The sequence below is a fragment of the Anarhichas minor genome, unplaced genomic scaffold (assembly GCF_050575085.1).
Source record: "Anarhichas minor isolate MPS153535 unplaced genomic scaffold, ASM5057508v1 ptg000074l, whole genome shotgun sequence".
Classification (NCBI taxonomy): Eukaryota; Metazoa; Chordata; class Actinopteri; order Perciformes; family Anarhichadidae; genus Anarhichas; species Anarhichas minor.
In genome coordinates this window covers 4,099,374-4,113,536 of record NW_027466520.1, presented here as the reverse complement: position 1 = coordinate 4,113,536, position 14,163 = coordinate 4,099,374, and the positions used below count along the sequence as shown (strand labels likewise).

Below are 14,163 nucleotides of genomic sequence, written 5' to 3'. Positions count from 1 at the left end.
CCGGCTCAAACTGCCGTGATTACGCAAGATGATTATTATGCACGTGAATTGTCTTTCATAATGGTCTGTCACTTGTTATGATCATTGTCTAATGTCATCGGGAACACATCCTTCAAAAGATTACATTGTATCATTTGTTTGTGACACGTGACACTGTCTACCTTCCCTTGTGTTTCCTGAAATAAACTTGATAATCTTACGTGTTTTCTTCTTCCCCGGCATGTGTCTGTCAGACGTCTCAGCCAAGCCCTGGCGGTCAGTCTACATGCAGCAGTGACCAGTCCCCCGTCAGCACCTATCCCTACAGTGGAGTCCAGCTTGCTGTGAGCGCCGGACGCTCGCCAGGGGAGGGGCTGGAGGAGGACGAGGAGAAAGAGGACAACGAAGAGGAGGTGGAGGAGGAGTGTGTGGGTGAACGGGCCCCCATCATGGACTCCACAGTCTCTACGGCGACCGCGGCCATGCTGACCCTGCAGGCGAGGCGGAGTGTTGGCCGCCCCGTGCGCTGGATGGAGCACATCAAGATGGAGAGGCTGAAGCAGGTGAATGGAGCGCTGCCCAGGCTGGGGCCCCTGTCCCCTACACCGCCCCCGAAAGGTTCCACACTACCCAACATCCTGGGGAAGGGTAAGGGTTATCTAAGTTTCATCTTGTTTATAAATGATTGAATTTGATGTCCAAGTGGGTTTGAGAACCTTTTTCTGAATGCTCTTAAAAAGTTTTACCAAAGTCTACAACCCTCACAAATTCACAAAAGCATGTAGTATCTTTATTTCCCCACGTGGTTGAGCTTGTGTGGCCATCTTTCACAGTAAAACAGCAGCTGTACACAGAACATCACCACAAATGTGTGTTCAAATCAGGCTTTGAGAAATATATTATCCTGAATTCCATCTTGCCCCGTCTTGGCTGAAGCATTCAGGCAAAACAGATGCTTAAAATGTACTGTTCCACTGGGAAATGGTATCAGAACCATATCAAGTCGTATATCATATCAGAGAAAATAGCATGTAACAAGGTTTCATGGTCAAATGCTGCCTGTTGTCTCTGGTAACATCTGTTTGAGGAATCTCTCCCCACTTACACGTATTTGGCTCATTCTCTTTCATCCTCCTGTAATCGGCCTTGTTTACTGTCCAAACGTTATTCATTCCTTTTTTCCCTGTCTGTGTTTCTCCCCAGGATCCTGTCCGGGCAGGCAGTGGGGGGTGTCTGCTCCTCAGCCACCTGCTCATGCTGAGCTGGGCAGCATAGAGCTAACAGTGCTCAATTTGCTCCGGGACCGGCGTGACAGCAGCGGTAGCGCCACCAGTTCAGCCTACCTGAGCAGCAGTCGGCGCTCCTCCGGCATCTCCCCCTGCTTCTCCAGTCGGCGCTCCAGCCAGGCTTCCCAGAGCGAGGGCACGATGGCAGCCGCCCACCACCGCCGCAACCACAACCTCAGCTCCACCGACTCTTACGACCCCATCTCCACCGATGCCTCGCGCCGGTCCAGCGAGGCAAGCCATTATGGAGGTGGGACAGGAGGAGGGGGTGGAGGAATACTCTCAGGTGGGGGCTGTGGAGGTGTAGGAGGAGTAGGTGTGGGAGGAGGAGGGGGGTCACGGGGGATGCTCACTTTAACCCCAGCGCAGCACTACCACCTGAAAGCCAAGTATGCAGCAGCAACTGGCGGTCCACCTCCCACGCCTCTTCCCAACATGGAGCGCATGAGCTTGAAGACTCGCATGGTCATGATGGATGAGGGTGGTAGCAACCAGTCTTTGCCGCCTCTAGTCAGGCCACAGTGCTGCGGTGATGGCACCAACGGGTACACCAACGGGTACACCAACGGGTACACGGGACATGCAGGTTACAGGAGGAGGGTCCTCTATCCCGGCGAGGGACCACTGAATGGGAACCGGAGGGCCAGTGACCCCGTGCGGACGCAGGCTCGTGATATTAGCAGTCTGCCCCCAGTACAACGCTTCAACAGCCTTAACAACCTCCACCCTCTTCCACCTCTGTCTCATCATTCTACACCTGAAACTCGCAGCTTTAGCCTACAGAACTACACGCGCTCAGAGGGCAACCTGCAGAGAGGCCTGCAGCACTCACCGTACACTCCGAGCATCGCAGAACACGCGGCCTTAGAAGCCCTGGCCATGGAGGACGAGCCTGGCCTGTTGCTCGGGGATGAGGATATGCTCCCAGATGACCTGGTGCAGTATCTCCACTCCCAGGAGCAGGTGGACGGTGGCTCCTACATGCACATTGAGGACCAAATAGCTACTAGCCAAAGGGACACCTCCCATCCGCCTATGGAGGAGATAGAACAGATCCAGACGTCAGGGTTGAATATGGGCTTCGCTGGGTCCCACAGTCTCCAGCCGCAGCCGACAGCAGAGAAGACGAGCCCCAGTAAGCTTCCCATCCAGTGGAATGAAGTGAGCTCTGGGAGTGCTGACAGGTCCCCTCAGAGGGAACAAAACCACCAGACACAGTGTGGAAGGTGGTCGGGCGCTGAACACGGACCCGTATCTGCGCCTTTTGGCAGGTTTGGAAACATGGTGGTTCAGCAGCAAGTGCCCCTTGATTTCCAGAACAGTTGTGCCCAGGCTAATCAGTCTCAAAGTGCTTGTTGTGTTAACCCCGTGGTGAAGCTAGAGACACCGCCCAACTCCTGCATGGAGATGAGAGGTGACAACTCTACAAACACCTTCGGAAGGCCTAACTTCGCACAGATTAGCAATGGGCCTCCTCAGCAGGGCTTCAAACAGCAGGCCTCCACTGGACCTCCGAAACAGAGCCACTTCCAGCAGAACCACAACAGTAACACCTCTTGCCAGATCGGGAACAACCTAATCCTTAGCAGGGCCTCTTTGGACGTCCTCCCCAGCCTCTCCCAGGGAACTGCTCTTCATCACAATCGGCAGGTCCATGTCCCTCGCCCACCCGATGGTTACAGGAACTTGGTCAGGACCCAGCAGTACCTCAATCCAGAGAACTCTGGTGAGATCCAGGCTACTCTCAACCAGCAGCAACAACTGCAGAGAAGTGGGGACCACTGCTCCCTTGCACATCAGGTATCTGGGCTGAAACTGGAGGCCCCAGACCATGGGTACTTGGAGCAGGGCTTTGGTGACTGCCTCTCTTATGAACCATTAGATTGCAAGGCCTCCTCGTTCCCTGTCCTGGAGGACGAGTGCTTGCTCAACTCCATGGCCGAGTCTGTGGGCCAAGTTGTTGGCGGTGGCAGCGGGAACTCGGCCGCCCTTCTCTCCCCTGGTACAGACCAGGTGACCAGCACAATGGAGGGCAATGTGCCTGGTATATTAGAGGAGGGGGTGAGTCTGGACTTTGGCGCCATGCTGGAGGATGGCTATGACCAGGGTAGCCTGGTCTCAGGTGTGTTGAGTCCCTCCATCTTCCAGGGTCTGTCCAGGACCTCATCGCGCCTGACCACCCCTCGAGCATCCGCGGCCTTCCACAGCGTGGCCCCCGGCTTAAACAACATGGCGATCGGGGACATGAGCTCTCTCCTCACCACGCTGGCTGAGGAGACCAAGTTCCTTGCTATCATTCAGTAGCTGCTCTCTCTCTCTCTCTCTGCTTTCTCCTCCCTTAGGAAAAAATGGAAAACAAAGGAAGAGAAAAACTCTGGTGTATGTGAAGATTTAAGACCAAAGTGGCAATTATGAGAACTTTATTATGTACTTAAAAGTGTTGTGGAATAGGCAGTTGCCAAACCCATTTATTTTGTAAAAATGTCATCCCACACAGAAATGGGGATGTGTCAAAATGATGTAAAGATAAATAGTTGTATTCCTTTTCTGGAATGTAGGCTATTTTTGGAAGCTCTTCTGTTTGTATTTCTGTGTGAAGGTGAGCAAAAGTTCACTTCTTTAAAACAGTATTCTGTGTATTGTCACTGTTTTTGCTGTACACACTGTCGGTAAAAATGCATGTATTCAAGGTTAAACATGAACACTGTCTATATGAGTACATAGACCAGCCCGTGTGCCAAGTATCTACCCTTCTCATCCCACAGGTACATGCCCATACTTGTAACAGCAGGCGGGTCATTGATTTAACAGGCCCTGATGATAACTTTATATATCATAGGTTTTTAACAAGTGGTGTATTTACATTTGTTGTCATTTTGTTTGTACGTTATTTTTGTGAATCTGTAAATGTTTCAGTGCTTCTACCAAGTTTTACCAAGTGGTGTTTTTGTCAAGAGTAACTGCGGTATGGTATCGAACACATCCGAGTCTTCGAGGCGCCGTCGATAGTCGTCTCCTTGATATCTTGATTTAGTTAGTCTGGAAAGGTACTCACAAGTGTATATAACAGTGTTTTTTATGTTCTGTTTGTGATAATCTGATTATTGACGTTGGATTGCACGGTTGTTTGGAGCCGATATGAAAAATCATTTCCTCCTCGATGATCAAAGGTCCCATTTGGTGCTTAATGTACGCTTACATAAGTAGATATGAGTACTTCACGTTTTAACGACCAACGGCGGTCCACAGCACATGAATCTCTCTCTTCATTATGATAAATGCTGTAAAGTGACGTGTTTCGTTTTATAGGAAATCATCTGTATTGTTTTCTCCAAAGCTCTTAAAGTCAGAATGTGTACTGCCGTCGAGTATTGCAGTGACTTTGTCAACAGTGTTAGTATTGCCTTGCAGTCTGATGTGACTGAAACACAGAATATTGAGTAGTTTACCTTTTATTCAGCGTCAAAGCAATGAGGTACAAATTGTTTTATTGTTCTTTGGTACTTTGGTTTGTAGCTGTGCATTATTATTTTAGTTTGTTTTTTTTCTTCAAAGAAGTAGAAATCATTTCCTTTGAAAGAAGGAAATCACATTGAGGTATGTGCCTTATACGTATCTGCCTGTCGGTAAAGAGAAAGATCACTGCCAATCTTCCATTGTGAATTATGAAAAAAAAGAACATGTAAAGTGTCTTGTGAGACCTGAAAAAAAAGATAAAAATGACAGAAAACATTTATATAAGAAAAGTCTGACTATCAGAAAAGTTAAGATTTGCGAAATGCATTCTACTTTTCTTTGATTTTGTTTTTAAGTTTTCACATTTATTGTGCTCTTTTATATATAATGTGTAAATACAGTACTCTTTCTGTAGGTTTAGCAGAGGAAATGGGGAGCATCCTGGGGCCAATAAAGAATTGACTTTGAAAGCAGGGATTCCCAGGCCCCGGGGCAGAGGCCAGACACATCTGGCTCAGAGCGGAGCTTCAAGTGCCCAGCACGGCCCCTCCGCCAGAAGAGCCACTTCGCTCTTTTATAACTGACTACAAATGTTTGTATGGTTTTAATAAAAATGAGAAAAGAAATTAAAAATACATTTTATTTTAAGTCTCTTTTCTTCTTGATACTGGTTTTAATAATAGATGAGTCATAATAGTTTGAGTTACGGTTTTTGTATCTGGAGAAAAGAAGATACTTCTTCAGTAATTGTGCACACATTCCTTATATTACTATAAAACTTTATCAACCCACATTCAAATAAACCCTGTTGTGCAATTTAATTGTATCAAATGATTTAACTTTTTAGATTTTCATTAATAATAAAAAGTTCCGAGGTCAGTCACCAACAGTGACTTCATGAATATCTAGAACTTCTGACGCCCTCTTCTGACCGTCACGATAAACTACAACTGCATTGTCCGACGGGAGCTCTGCAATGTGTGAATGTCCTCATGAATTTAATAGCGTGATTATACAGTCGTTTGGTTACACATTCGCATTAAAAGCCCTCGTCTCTGTACGTTGAGATTAAAGCCAGTCGGCGTTAGTCTCCCTGCTCATTCACACGGACCTCTGTAGCCCACATGTATTTACAGGCCGGCAGCCCCATCCGAAGTCCTTTTAGTGCGCTTCGTGCAGGCAGAGAGCTCTCGCATCATTCGCCCCAAAACTTTCCTAAGTGAGTCTCCCATTATGCTTTTCAGCAGCTCAACGCAAGTGCCATCATGCGACACCGTTAAGACTTTCCACTTCGGAGATGGAGCATTAGCGCTGTAATTTATACCGACTGGTCACAAGATGGACCGACTTTTACTCCTAGTGCTCTGAGGGAGCAGCAACGTCTCCTCTCACTCTTTTACCATCTTCAGAATGCACTTAGTCGGGTACAAGGATAAAAAAAAAAAAGGCAATTTTTTTTTGGAACATCCAGTTCCATGACGGCTTCGCTTCTGATAAAACACTTCATTTCATAAGAAGTTATTGATGTACAGGACATTACGTCATTCAGCACGTGTTGGGGATCAAATGAAGAAAGGGGTGTCATATACAATAGGAAACATTTTATTACTAAAAAGTGTTCTTATACTGAAGGTTCTTTCAGCAGCGTTTCCACAACTATTCTTTATTGAAATCACAAATTCTTTTTTACCACTTAATGGAAAAAAAAACCAATAATTAACCACAGATGAAATGACAGTAACTATGGACTATATACAACAATGGGAGAGGAGGGTTACAGGTGTGGCTTTCAACAGGCCCACATCGTTGGGTGGTGGAACACACTAGGCTCATACAGGAGGCACTTGAATGTGAGAGCCTTAAGAGCCTTAAGAGCCAGGACCGAGCCAGAGTGCTGGAGGGGGAGGAAGGTAAAAAACATGGAAATGTCCAGCAACAGAAAACAATGACAAAGAAATATCTGGTTTCAAGGAGTACATAATATGCATCTATTCCTTCAATTCAGACCCCAAGGCCTGAAGACTTGGTTAGAAATGGGGGGTGGGGGAGACACACAGAGCATTTACACAGTTCTGCACCACAGAAATCTAGAGCACAAAGGGTGCACATTCAAAAGCATGCATCGCCCCACAATGACAATTGTGGTTAAAGAAAAGAAAGAACTGATGTACTTTAGTCTTCTGCAACTACGACGAGACTCAACTGTCTGCTGCTTGAGATGCTTACTGTGATTGACATACAGTATTTACAGGAATTACATTTTTCTTTTAAACATCCGTCACTCCAATGGCAGTTATTAAATCAAAAAAAATAAAAAGTCCATAACTGCATTTGCCGGGTATGAGGGGCCGGGGGGGGGGGGTTACAATGATGAATCGCAAAATCAATGTCTTAAAGAATGGCTACCATTTCAATGAGCTATTTACAATAAAACAATTAGGAATCCATAAACAAAATAAAGTTGAGGGAGAAAAATAAAAATCCTGTCTGTGGGTTGGCTGCTTCGCTGCAGAGTCAGGTCCGGTCAGAGCTGCTTTAGTGGTTGGTTCTGTGTCTGCTCTGAGAGTGTGTGGTGTTCAGGGGGTCAGATCTTTTCCTGGATAAAGGGGTGCTGCAGAGCCTGGTTGATGCTGATGCGTTTGGCTGGGTCCAGCATCAGGGTGCCATCCAGCAGGTCCTTCAGCATCATCACCTTCTTCCTCTGGTCCTCGGGCAGCCGCTGGCCCCCGATCATCTCTATCAGCAGGTCTTTGGTGGGGTTGATGGTGCTCATCAGCGTCACCTTCTCCTGTTGAATCAATGACCAGAATATTCTCAACATGTATCAAACACTGGGCGTAAGACCTGAACAGCCAATAAACAGAACATTTCATTCATTGAAGAAAGTAGGAGCACCTTACCCTTTCTGTCACTTTGTCTACTTCAATGTACAGGAAGTTCAAATTCTGATCGAAGTGCTGGTCTTTGAAGAGGCCTTTACGGATCATCTGAGGAAAGAAATCCAGGATATTGCATCAGCCGTAGGTTCCTGAGCACCGCATGGAAGAGCAACACAACTCATCTCGGAGAGGGAAGCAATATCCGAAATGATATGATGCAACTTTACCTTGTTGGGCATCTTGCCCTTGAGGTCCATCGCTAGCTTGATCATCTGATTGTTAGAGGATCCGGGAAACAGGATTTTGCCAGTGTAAAGCTCGTATAAAGTGCTGCCAACGGACCACATGTCGATCCCATAGTCGTACGGCTTCCCTATGACTGGGACGGAAAGAAACGGTGAGCGAGGTCCAGTTTGAATCGCTACTGATCAATGGTCGATTCATACAAACGATGCCACTCACTGATCTCTGGAGCTCTGTAGAACCTGCTGACCAGGTACGGTGTGATGTCGTTGTCAGCGACGTGGGACGCAGAACCAAAGTCACAAAGTTTCAGAATAGTCTTTGACTCATTCACCTTTTAAAATGGGACAAAACATCAGTACACACAAGATCATCATTCTATAAGCTTGATCTTTAGATGGGGTATTTATACCGTACCAGGATGTTGTCGGGCTTGATGTCAGCGTGGAGTATGTTGCACCGCTTCAGCAGCTTCAGGGCCAAGAATAGCTGCTGACTGTAGGAACGCACAGCCTTGATGTGGAGCCCGACGTCTTTACCGTACTTCTTCAAGACCTCCCGCAGATTCATGCTACGGAGGAGAATACAAGAGGTAAGTAGGAAGCGAGGCCGTCGCATAAATGCTGCAGCGGGACTGAAATGACGAGAGGGGAGGAGGAGGGTTTCCTTTTTCAGTACCTGAGAGGCTCAAATACCAGACAAAGATGCTGCTTGTGGTAGAAGTGCCTGAAGAGGCGAAGGCAGTGGAACTTGTCATCGGGATCGGCGTCATTCAGCTTCTTGAGGAATTCTAACTCTTTCAATCCGGTCTTCTGCCTGTTGACCCCAAAAAAATCATGTTGTTCATCAATACAAATTCAATCAGGAGTGGCATCTATACTTGTTTGGATATACATTTTTGAAATTCATGGAGAAAAAAAAACAGGGCTGACTCACATGAGCTCGTTGTTGCGGATGATCTTGACTGCCACCTCCTGGCCGGCCCTGGCAGTGTCCCTGGCTCTGATCACGTTGCTGAAGACACCGTGGCCCGTGTAGCCATAAACATCATAGCGCTTGTCTAGTGTCTCCCCGATGTTCACCCCTAAATAACAAGAGATACTTGTTACAGTCCACCTCACAGGTTTGCCTCCGGACGACAGCTGTCGGAGAAAAGAAAAGGATTTGGGAGGCAGCACTTACGGTAGTAGCCCTCAGCATCGGTCCAGTTGTCCCTGAGGTTGGGGTTCTCCTTGAAGTCCTTCCCTACACCCGCTGCTCTCATCCGGGCATTCTGCAGAAACGACACAGATATGAGGTCAGTGGCTCACAACAGCTGCTGAAACTCTTAAAAGGGGTTTTCTCTCATCATCTTATTTCCCTGATTCCCGACAGAAAACACTCACATCAAAGTCAGCGGCGAACATGTCGTCTGACTCCGTAAACATGTCGGGGGCTGAAGGCTTCTTTGGGTTGGCTCCTGAAACAAACAAACAATAATAAAACAAGACAAAGTTACAGCTTCTAATCATCCACCATGTTGTAAAACAGAAGAGCTGGAACGTGTTTGATTCACATACTCTGCAGAGATCAAAACATGCTGCAGGTGGCAGAGACACTCAGGCTTTGGGTTACAAGCCAGCAACTGAATGAACACATGATAGAAAGAAACAACATTAAAACCAACTCTGCATTTCTCACACAAGTCAAGCCACCGAAAGCTATTTTCGTTCCGTATAGACCGCCACTCTTTGGTCGGTCAGCGTCATCACAGTGTGACATCGGCCACAAGAACTGCAGGGAAGTGCAAAGTAAAGCACTTTTAGAGTGCAATTTGTCTTCAGTATGAAGCTGAGCCACTTCTCTTTTCTACATTTCAGAGGTTTAAGTGGAGCTGTAGTTACCTGGGACAAGCTGGCCCCATTCAGCCACAGACCGCTTATACGGAGCTGCTTCTGTGCTCAACTTATTCCATCGTCACTAAGATGTGGTTACAGTGAGAGGAACGATGAGGAAGCGCCACTTCTGAGAAGTGTTTGGACGATGATTGACATGTGTGAGCGCCAACTTACACATAAATATGAACTATTCCCCGGCATATATTGGAGATATTCCGCAAGCCTCCACTAATAATGATAGAGGAAATAATTGCACGTTGACACCCGTAGTTAACTACGGCGCGCGCACGCCTGACCGCGTACATTCAGTTGGCCTCGTGTGCCGACAGATTTGGATCATTCTGACCAAGACATTACCGTCTTTCTCCTGGGCGATGAGGTTGTGCTTGGCTTTGATGCTGGCCTCAAAGGTGTTGAGGTTCTCGCGTTCGTACTCCTTGACGTCTGCGGCGACTCGCTCCAGGATGTCGTCGGGTGAGGGCGAGCGGCTGCGTGTGCTGCTCTGAGGGCTGCTGGGCTCCGACCCCATGTTGGTGTCGTCGCTCACAGGCTTGTATTTCTGTGGCAGGAAGTGAGCGACCATGAGAATATACAAACTCAAAACATGCTCAGCCATGGACATAGTGACTAATAAAACCCAGGTGTGGATCAGCACAGATGTAAACAGACCTGGACGATGGCCAAACGTTGCTGCCGGCGCTGTTCGATGAGAGCTTCTTCATCTACCTCCTCTCCATCAAAGTCCTCCAACCTGCGAAACACAAAATGCACTTTCCTGTTATTATCAGGGCCAATGGGCCTATAATTGGGTTAATAATTAAACAACAGTGTGTAGTAGATGTCTATTGTTTTCCTCTTAAGTATGACCTGCAGGGAAACATAAAGGCTAACTTCTTCTACTCACACTTCTTCCCCCGAGGATTCCTTGTCGACTTTCATCCCCTCTGAAAGGCTGCCCTTAAACTTGTCCTCGTCTCTGCTGCGTCTTCTTCTCCTCCCCCGGTCGCGGGACATTGAGCGTCGGTACTGTCGGAGTCTTCCGTACCGGTCTCTCTCTCCAGACCTACAAGGCATGGATATCAAGGAGGGGATATTTTATTACCTCGGTAATCATTCAACATGAAAACGCCTTGACACAATACTGTATACTCCAGTTGCAGAGAGGGAAGCTAACATGGAATTTAAGTCAAGACAAATACCAAAAAACAAATGCCAGACTACATACAACTCAGAGAAACATCCTCTAGTGAGTTGTGTTTAAAGCGCCATCACCTGTGTCCCAATGGAGACCGGCTCCGTCTGCGGGGGGAAGACCGGGAGCGCCGCCGTGGTGACATTGGTGACCTCCGTCTTAAAGGCGAGCGACTCATCCTGCGGCGAGCGGCCATTCTGGGACTGTTCTCGCGGGACCAGTCTCTGCCCGGCCCTGCATCTGGCCGGAGACGCTTCCTGTAGAAACATCAGGAGCGGACACGCAAGCTGAAGTGGACATTCTAAATCATCTAAAGCATTCATGAATGAACTGTGATCACCAACCTCATCGGCGAGTCCTGCCTGTCAGCATCCCTCCTCCTGGGGTCTGGTGAGCGGCTGCGGGGTCTCCTGGGGGGAGACCTTATTTTGGACGGAGAGTAGCTCGGTTTCGATGTCCTGTCCACGGCAGTAGCCGGGGGGTGGTGGACGTCTCTGTGACGAGGGGAAGCGCTGCGTTTCCTCATGGGGCTGTGAGGCCCTCGTCTGTGAGGGGAGCGGTTCTCCTTCCCCGACGACGCGTCCTTGGACGGGGACTTCGCGGGCCGTTTGTCGGCATCTGAGCGACCTGGTCGTTCTCGTCCAGGTGATCTGGACCGCCGGGGTGCTCTCTCCTGGTTTGGTCTGTCGTCCCGCTGCGGGGAGGAACGTTTATCAGCGCGGCCGCCTTTCTGCTCTCCTCTCCAGGTGGTGGGGGAGTTGGACTTCCCGGCTCCCTCCTTGGACCTATCCATGCTGTCCGAATGCTTTCTGTCTTTCGACCGGCTTCTGCCGCGGCCTCTGTCTTTAACGGCTGTGTCCTTGGTGGTTTTGGTCACCTTGTCCTGCTTAGACTCCTTGGCCTGTCCCAGCCTCTCCGCCGACTTACTCCGACTGCGACGCTTGGAGCTGGACTTACCCTCTGTTGAGTCCCGTCTAGATTTCCCTCCTTTCCCCCCTCTGGGTGATATGGGTTTACCTGAGCTGCCCCTTTGACGTTGTTCTCCATTTCTGATCCGACCTTCTGCATCCTCTTCAGATCCAGAGTTGTAACCCTGGAGGATGAGGCCCATTCCCGACTGGACCTTGCCCTCCATCAACTGGCTGTCCAGCTCAGCTTTGATCATGGCCCTCCGCTTCTCCAGATCCTCCAGCAGGGCCCGGTCGTCCAGACTTGGATTTCCAGAGGAGGGAGAGGACTCAACTTTTTTGTGGCCAGAGGAGGCAAAGAGGGCGGCAGCAGAGGGCGACACGACCTCTTTGCGTTTGTGTTTCCTGTGTTTGTGGCGATGCTTGCGTTTGCGGTCCTTGTCCTCATCAGAGGCATGCTTGTGTTTTTTGTGCTTACTGCGATGCTTGTGTTTTTTCCTCTTGTGTTTACCGCTGCTGCTGTGATGTTTGGGCCCATCTTCTGTCTTCTCACCATTAGCCTCCACCTGCTAGGACCAGACAACATTTCAGCTTGACAGCTCATTCAGGTCTAAGATTATTTCAATGTATAGATGTCTATTCTCTTCTCGTCACATGGTCTATTATATGGCAAGATGACACATGTGATCATAACAGCATGAATATCGGTATCATTGGATGTATTTCGTCATGAGTTGTTATGCTATCAACAACAATATGTGGAAAAAAACTGCAGGAATATTAAATGACTGACACTGTTTTTTGTTAAATTGAGCAGAATACCATCACAGTGCAGACATGAAGCACTACGGTTTGAGACAAACTAAATTTAGACTGTTTAAGTGAAATCAAACTAAGGTAGAAAGTTCATATCAGAATCATGGCATCATACCACTGAAGATATTTAGGTCTTGCTGATGTCCACCCCTACCTCTTCCTCTTCCCCCTCTTCTTCCTCCGACACGTCTCCGCTGTCCTCATTTCCACTTCTTACGTGGCTCTCCAGATCCTGCTTCCTGTTTTAAAAAGAGTTACAATCTTAAATATTGAGCACACACCATTACACAGTAAAGGACCAGTCAGGATGCGTTGATTGATGGGAGTAACTGACAACAGTGTTGTAGGAAACCCTGGCTGGTCTAATGCAAATCGTATGAATCTGATCAGGTATCAGCCATGACATAACCGGTCCATAATAATGCAGTTTCTATATAACTTAATCACTTATTTGACAAAATAATCAGTGCATTAACTGATAATGACAATAATCGCTGGAAGCTTTCTTTTATTGTCTCTCCTCCATCACTTGCAACCATTAGCAACCAGAGTGTTTATACATTTGTTGTCATAAAAAAAAATCTAAACTTTTGGTACTATGGTGACTTTTTACCTTACAATACTCATTAGAGAGGCCACTTCAAATACAATACAAATATATAAAATATGTTTTTTATATTGCCTAAATTACACCATCGAAGACTGCTCTCGTCTTCCAGCATTCATTGGTACACCGTGGTTACGTAATGTGCTGAATTTAGCTATAAACTGGAGCTAAAGCTGAACAGCAACGCTAACAATAATGGCCCCAACTTTCAGTGAGATACATCTGCTGATTAGTGTCGCAACAACACTTATTTGTCACCATGCACTCGTTTCCCCTGAGCACGACCGCCAAGACGATTTTCCTCCATTAGCTCGACTACGCTAACGCTAACTGTTCTTAGCAAACTTGGAGCTAGCGAGCTTCATCCTCGGGTAGCGTTAGCTTGTAGCTATGTTAAGCTATGTTAGCTCGTAGCTATGCTAGCTTGCTCTACAGGATCGGTGCGTGCGACCAAAATACGAGTGCTTAGACTATGTGATCGGACAGCTCCATATTATGGAGGTTAATATACAACAATTCTGATGATGTACACGTCTACTCCTTTGCTCAACTTGATGCTAGTTGAGCTAAAGAGCATTAGCAAGTTGGCGAAGAACATTAGCCAGCCGTTGCTAAGTAATTTAGCTAACATTAGCCCCGGTAACAACGTGAAGCTGCTGCTGTTACTCCGCATTTGTAACTTACAGAACATCTCCCTTTTAATTTCGGACGGGGAAAGCCTTCACACTTGACTAACAAGGACATCTTATTTTAAATTAAATGACTTACACGTGTTCGTTGCCATTATTCATTCTTGTGGACGCGATGTCCATCTCAACGTCGGCCATTTTCCTCAGCTGAGGTGCCTTCTTCTTCTTCTTCTTCAAATATTTTGAACACAAGATTGTAATGGCACCAAAATACCGATGTTCCCTCTGTTG

At 47.5% G+C, this 14,163-nt stretch overlaps 2 protein-coding genes across 3 annotated transcripts in view; one reads left to right on the top strand and one right to left on the bottom strand.

Moving 5' to 3' along the window:
• The window catches only part of gli3 (GLI family zinc finger 3), a 68,956-nt gene extending 65,387 nt beyond the window's left edge, over positions 1-3,569 (top strand). Inside the window, exons 13-14 of the mRNA XM_076080425.1 lie at positions 234-627; positions 1,183-3,569. Of these exons, the coding sequence (XP_075936540.1) occupies positions 234-627; positions 1,183-3,569 (2,781 nt within the window). The remainder of the gene's footprint in view (positions 1-233; positions 628-1,182) is intronic.
• Positions 3,570-6,302: 2,733 nt separating this feature from the next.
• prpf4bb (pre-mRNA processing factor 4Bb) lies at positions 6,303-14,163 on the bottom strand. Of its 2 annotated transcripts, none has more exons than XM_076080378.1 (16): positions 14,012-14,163; positions 12,791-12,875; positions 11,257-12,386; positions 10,993-11,169; positions 10,625-10,783; positions 10,390-10,471; positions 10,078-10,279; positions 9,229-9,302; positions 9,026-9,116; positions 8,780-8,927; positions 8,522-8,659; positions 8,261-8,414; positions 8,063-8,177; positions 7,828-7,979; positions 7,622-7,708; positions 6,303-7,509 (listed from the first exon to the last, which is right to left on the bottom strand). In XM_076080378.1, exons 1-16 carry the CDS (start codon positions 14,068-14,070, stop codon positions 7,306-7,308), a joined length of 3,057 nt encoding a protein of 1,018 aa, XP_075936493.1. In that variant the 5' UTR covers positions 14,071-14,163; the 3' UTR covers positions 6,303-7,305. The 2 variants fall into 2 exon arrangements, with proteins under 2 accessions (XP_075936493.1, XP_075936494.1); XM_076080379.1 differs by having other exon boundaries at positions 11,257-12,389; positions 14,012-14,160.

Excerpts from the sequence above, each read along its gene's own strand:
- prpf4bb (XM_076080379.1), bottom strand. The coding sequence starts at position 14,070 with ATGGCCGACGTTGAGATGGACATCGCGTCCACAAGAATGAATAATGGC. Across the intron at positions 12,390-12,790 it reads AAGAGGGGGAAGAGGAAGAG|CAGGTGGAGGCTAATGGTGA; the intron begins GTAGGGGTGGAC and ends GTCTGGTCCTAG. Across the intron at positions 7,510-7,621 it reads TAGACAAAGTGACAGAAAGG|GAGAAGGTGACGCTGATGAG; the intron begins GTAAGGTGCTCC and ends TTGATTCAACAG.